Source organism: Gracilinanus agilis, chromosome 2 (assembly GCF_016433145.1).
Source record: "Gracilinanus agilis isolate LMUSP501 chromosome 2, AgileGrace, whole genome shotgun sequence".
NCBI classification, from domain to species: Eukaryota; Metazoa; Chordata; class Mammalia; order Didelphimorphia; family Didelphidae; genus Gracilinanus; species Gracilinanus agilis.
In genome coordinates, this window is record NC_058131.1 from 25331950 (window position 1) to 25337949 (window position 6000).

At 35.4% G+C, this 6000-nt stretch overlaps 1 protein-coding gene across 1 annotated transcript in view; it reads right to left on the bottom strand.

Moving 5' to 3' along the window:
* CTNNA2 (catenin alpha 2) overlaps nucleotides 1–5432 on the bottom strand; it is a 1353633-nt gene extending 1348201 nt beyond the window's left edge. Inside the window, exon 1 of the mRNA XM_044659266.1 lies at nucleotides 5331–5432. Within this exon, the coding sequence (XP_044515201.1) occupies nucleotides 5331–5432 (102 nt within the window). The remainder of the gene's footprint in view (nucleotides 1–5330) is intronic.
* Between the last annotated feature and the right edge of the window lie 568 nt (nucleotides 5433–6000).

The following is a 6000-nucleotide window of genomic DNA, read 5'->3' on the forward strand; positions in this document are numbered from 1 at the left end:
ACTCTGACATTTTGTAGAGGGAATTTGGTGACATAGTGGAAAGAGAGGCAGGTCTGGAGTCAAGAAGAACCATATTCCTGGGTTCAAATTTTAGGTCAGAAAGTTTGTGATCCTGGGCAACTCACTTAACTCTGCCTCATTTTCTCAGTTGTAAAATCATCTGGTGAAGGAAATGGCAAATCACATTAGTATCTTTGCCAAGAAAATCCAAAAAGGATTCATAAAGAGTAAGACATGGCTGAAAATGACTAAATTAGAACAAAATATTGTTTAGACAATGTCATGTGTGGAGATTCTTTTTCAACTATCACATCTCAAAGTATCTATATATGTGATTTAAGAAAGGTATTAGAATATGAGCTCTTTAAGGGCAAGAGCTATACCTCCTCACTTTGAATAGTGCTTGGGGTATAGTAAATAGTTTATCAAATGCTTTCTGACTGATGCTAATGGAGAATAACAACAGACTAGTGAATTTAATTATATCTGTTGTATATCAGAAAGTCACAGTGTTGGCTTGAACTGCAATCCAACCTTAGGCTCTTCAGTTCTTCTCTTAAATATACAAATTGAAATACCTAATATATTGGACTTTTTTTGAAGGAGGATGAAGGAAAGTTAAAGCATTATATTTACCTGATAGAAACAAAATGATCGAGTAGACTAAGCCATGAGTGGAAAGCAGAGCAAACAGGAATATCAATAAACATGGATGAAGCCCTCCGTCAAGGATATTGGCTTAAGTGTCTATTAATTCCTCTACTTAGGTGATAACAGAAGGTGGTATAGATCTATAATTTCGTTACAAAAATGAACTAAACAGGGTAAAAATATGTGAGCACAATGTGCTATGTCCATAATTTTCATAAGTCATCATTTTTAATGTTTGAATTACTATTAATCATCCACAATGACACAATCCCAAAATTTAAGATTTGGATTGAACCTCAATGGCCATAGGGTCTGATTTATATAAAATGTATACCAAAAATACTCATTTTTCTATCTTCTACTTAAAGGGTTCCTTTGAGCAAGAATCTATAAGCTCCACCAATGTCACCAATTCCATTTGGAGATAACTAATAATTAGAAAGCAAATTTACTCTGTAGAACCTCTACCCATTGTCCCTATTTCTATTTTCTGGGATCAAACAAGTTTACCAAATAATAAGCATTTATTAAGTGCCTAGCACATGTCAAGTATTCCAAAGTCAAATGCAAAAGTGCAACTGACCCTGGATTCAAAGAATGTATATTCTAATGACTAATGCCAAGTCAAATCTCTCTTCCTCATCATAGGTCTTCAAATACAGAAAGACATCAATCATGTTTCCTTTGGACAGCAAGGTAGTTTAGAGGATAGAGTGCTGTACCTCATTAAGGAAGACTCATCTTCACAAGTTCAAATCTGCCCTCAGACATTTAGTAACTGTCTGACCCTGGGCAAGTCACTTAGCCCTATTTGCCTCAGTTATTCATCTGTAGAATGAGCTGGAGAAGGAAACAGCAATCCACTCATTTCCTTGCCAAGAAAACCTCAAATGGAGTCATGAAAAATTGTACATTATGGAAATGACTGAATAACACCAAAACCACATTCCCTACCCCTGGATCCTTTTCTTCTTCTGACTTCTCATTAACTTTCAGCTGCTCATCATATGACATGGAGTCAGTATCCCTTGCCATCCTGATTGTACTCCTCTGGAAACTCCCAAGATTCCTGAACATGATTATCTCTGTGTTGTAACTAGGAAAGACTAGAGTAGGGCCATCACCTCCTTATTTTCCTGATAGATCTGCACAGCTAAATATTACAGTCAGAGTTTTGGCTATGATATCATTAAACTGAATCATATTGACTAATCTTCGGTCAGCTAAATCTCTCTTCTCACACTGATCTAATCATGTCTCCGACATTCTTACACTTAGGAAACTGATTTTTTTTTAATCCAAGTATAAGTCCATATAGTTCCTGAATGCATTTTTGGATTTGACATAATATTCTAGACTGAAAAACCTTTTTGCATGCTGAATCTCTCATCTAGCATGTTAGCTATTCTTCAAAGTGCTGCGCCATCTGTAAAACTTTCTGCCTTTATCCAAGTCAATGATTAAAGTGGTAAATACTACAAGACCAAATGTAGATGTGTAGGACATTCAAGTAGAGGCCCTATGCCATACTAATACTAACAGACCTTTTCAATCTTGCCATTTAACTAATTCCAAACTCACCTATTACATCATTGGTTAGCCTGCACCTATCCACTTATTTTTCTATAAGAACACCCTGAAATACTTGATAGGCTCAAATAAGATGAATGATGACTACATTATTTCACTAATATATCATTTTCCACCATCCTGTTCAAAAAGAATGTTGGATTGACATGACTAAATCTTGATGAAATCATGCTGAGTCTTTACTATCACTTTTTTTCTTTTCTACATATTCAATAAATCTCTATTTAATACCTGCTCTGGAATTTTCTCAGAAATTAAAGTAATTATAGATTTTTTCTGCTTCCCCTTTTTAAAAATAAGGCAACTTTTGCTCTTCTCCATGTCTGCAAAAACAGCTATGTGGCATAATGGAAAGAGAGCCAGGTCTGAAGTCAGGAAGACTCATCTTGATGAGTTCAGATATGGTCTAAGACATGTACTAGCTTTGTGATCTTAAGCAAAATATTGACTGTTTTGCCTCAGTTTCCTCATTTAGAAAATGAGATATAGAGGGGAAGGTCAAACCATTCCACTTTCTTTGCCAAGATGACCCCAAACAGAGTCACAGAAAGTCAGATATGACTGGAATGATGGAACAATAACAAATGCCTAAATTGCCTTTGATGTTCTCCATGAACTTTGAAATATTACTGAGAATGCCTTTAAAAACCAACTTTGAATTCTTTCCATAATGAAGGATATAGTTTATTTTAATGAGGTGTCTAGGATTGGTGCTTGGAACTCTGAGGATTAGATACTGATTTCAAATACTGGCAGAAGTATTTAGTATCTTTGTTACTCTGAATAAGACCCTCAAACCAATCAGGGCCTCAATTTCTTTATCTTTACATTGAGGAAATTGTACTAGAGCAGTGATAGCAAACCTTTGAGAGGGGCAGGTAATGTGAGAAATGTCCTCAGGCATCTGTGGAGAAGGTGAAGGAAGAATCCGGCCACCTTGCCCCTCTAGCTTTCTAGTAATGAACTCTGATAAACTCCATGGTGGGGTGACAGTGAGAATGTCCAAAGAGAGGGCTCTGAGTGCCCCCTCTGGCATACATTCCATAGATTTGTCACCATGGAACTATAAAGCATTTTAAGTATTTGCTAGGTACCAGAAATTATGCAAAATGTAGTCAAACAAGCAGTTTGAAAATGGCAAACAAGAAGACCCCAACACTCAGAAGCTTATATTCTAATGCAAAAAGATAACACACAAAAGAGACTTACAAAGTAAGGTAGGAGGCAATAAGTCAAGGAGAAAAAGAAGGAAGATCTCTGACATCTCATCTACCTCTAGTCCTCTGAACTGTTTATGATCTAAATTTATCAAAGGCTGCTAGGTAACCCCTTACTCTCTCCAGATACCAAGTCTATCTATTTTTGTTTTAATTTTACGTTTTTCCATCATATACAGCAGAAAAAAATAATTACGTTGGCAAAGAACCAAGAGGCAAAATGCTGGATTGAGTACTTCAGCCTTCTTTATCTTGCCAGTGAAGCTAAGCACCAGTGCTAACCTTTCTCTTATCTTTCTAGCTTTAAAAACAATAATCCCTGTTTTCTACTTTCCTCACCAACGCTAACACATTTTGAGCATTAAAGTTCCTAAAATTATTTTGATTAAAACCGTAAGACACTTCTAGGACAGCTAAATACATGGCTCAGTGGGCAGAATGCTGGGGCTAGAGTCAGGAAGATCTGAATCCAAATCTGTCTTATCCTGAGCAAATCACTTAACCCTATTTGCTTCCATTTCCTCACCTTTAAAATGAGTTAGAGAAAGAAATGGGAAACCACTGAAGCCTATTTGATAGGAAAATCCCAAACAGTATAAAAAAGACACAACTGAAATGACTGAACAACCACATTCCTATTTGTCTTTCACTGCCTTACTTTACTTCTACCCCCAATATATCTCTTTTTAAAAATCTAAATTTGCTTGTAAATTCTATCCATTTTTTGTTGCTTTCTACAGACAAGTCCTCTTTGAAGAATTCCCTCCAGGAAACTGAGGCTAAACATCAATATAAATGAATAAAAAGAAGTTGGGGACTAAATTATGGCAAGTAAAAACTTTCTTTTTGATTGTATTTCATGACTTCATACAGTTTTGACAAGAATAGATCATTCCTGATGAAGTCAAAGACTGAAGAGAAGGAAGAATGTTCTTCTATCTTCTATCCTTTTTTTCTATTCTAGTAGCAATTCACAGGAGTAGAACCCCTACAGCGAGAACCATTAGAGATTGAATGACTCCTCATATTCTCTCAGGAGTAGAGTGTTTTATCTAATGGATTTTTTGAAGGTAGATATATAACTAATGATAAAATGTAATGTATTATGAAAATCTACAGAATGGGTCTTAACAAAAACTTATAGTATTTAATATATAAATCTTATGCATTTTCCATAAAAACATTTCTTATAACATGTTATAAGATCAAACTCTAATTTTTACTACTTGTGAATTACCAGGATGCTAGCTTGACTCAGGGCCTGGATAGGTCCCATGAGAAAAAAAAACAAAACAAAACATCACTCACTAACAAAAAGTCCTTCAAAATGAGGCTCTGCAAATGGGAATGTTTTGAGACTATTTTTCTGTGACAGTCATCTTGATGAAATATGACAATGTGTGACTACACTGAAATGGGACAGTGCAACGTTTCACTGAGATGGATGCAGCTTTGTCAACTGAACGGAAATTCAATAAATAATATTCAGCTTAGGAAAACTGTTTCTTGGCTATGCATCTGCATTTAAAAGTGAAGAAGAAACCTTTTATATTGACTTTGATTTCAGAACTGCAAATGAATTCCTTTTCACCCAGATCCAGGAGCTCTCTTCAATTATCCTATCAACTTAATTCTAAGACTCATATGCTCTCATTTAGATGGTGTTTTTATAAAAATAATTTTATGTCCCAATTGGGAAGGAAGTTGATTTCTGCAGGCTTGCAAAATATAGTCTGAAGTAACAATTATCAATGTCCAATGAATGGCTAGAGAGCAAATAAATAGGAGAGATCATCTTTGTATAAGATTTCCAATTTCTCACACAAGGGATGGCTTAATGAAGATGTGACTATAAAAGAAAAATTATCTTACCTGTGTAACAAGTGGCTCCAGTAGTCTCTCCACTGTCAGAGTCCTTATTTCCAAACTTTTGGGGTCCCATTTCAAAATGATAGGGGAAGTGGCCGAAGTCATGCTCCCTAAAATTGATACGAAATACTGTCAATTAGTATTTTTCTTATAAACGAATGACATAAAGTTCACACTTTTCATGAGATATAAGAATAAAACAAACCAAAGTGTATCATTTCACTCCTAGGTATAAATTGGGATAGATTTCAAAACTTAGTCCCAGGGGAAACAATTCTTATTTTAGCTCAATAAATGCAAACTCTTCCTAATAGTCAGGACTGCCCAACTATGGAATTGGCTAATTCAGTAGGAGGTAAGCTTGGCACCACTGACGGTCTTCAAGAAACCTAATGATCAGTTATTGGAGACAGCATAAGAGAGATTTATGCTTCAGGTTGGGTATGGATTAAATGATCATTTGTTCCAGCTCTTCCATCTGAGACTAGAGTCCCCATTTCTATATAATTTTCAAAGATCTCCATAACAAATGTGTAACATAATTATTATTATCCTCTTTTTTACAAATGAGGAAATTAAGCATTAAAATATTGAAGTGTCTTGCTCAAGTCATGCTACTTATAATCTGAAGCAGCATTGACAGCCAGATCTTCCTCATCTTAGCCAGTATACT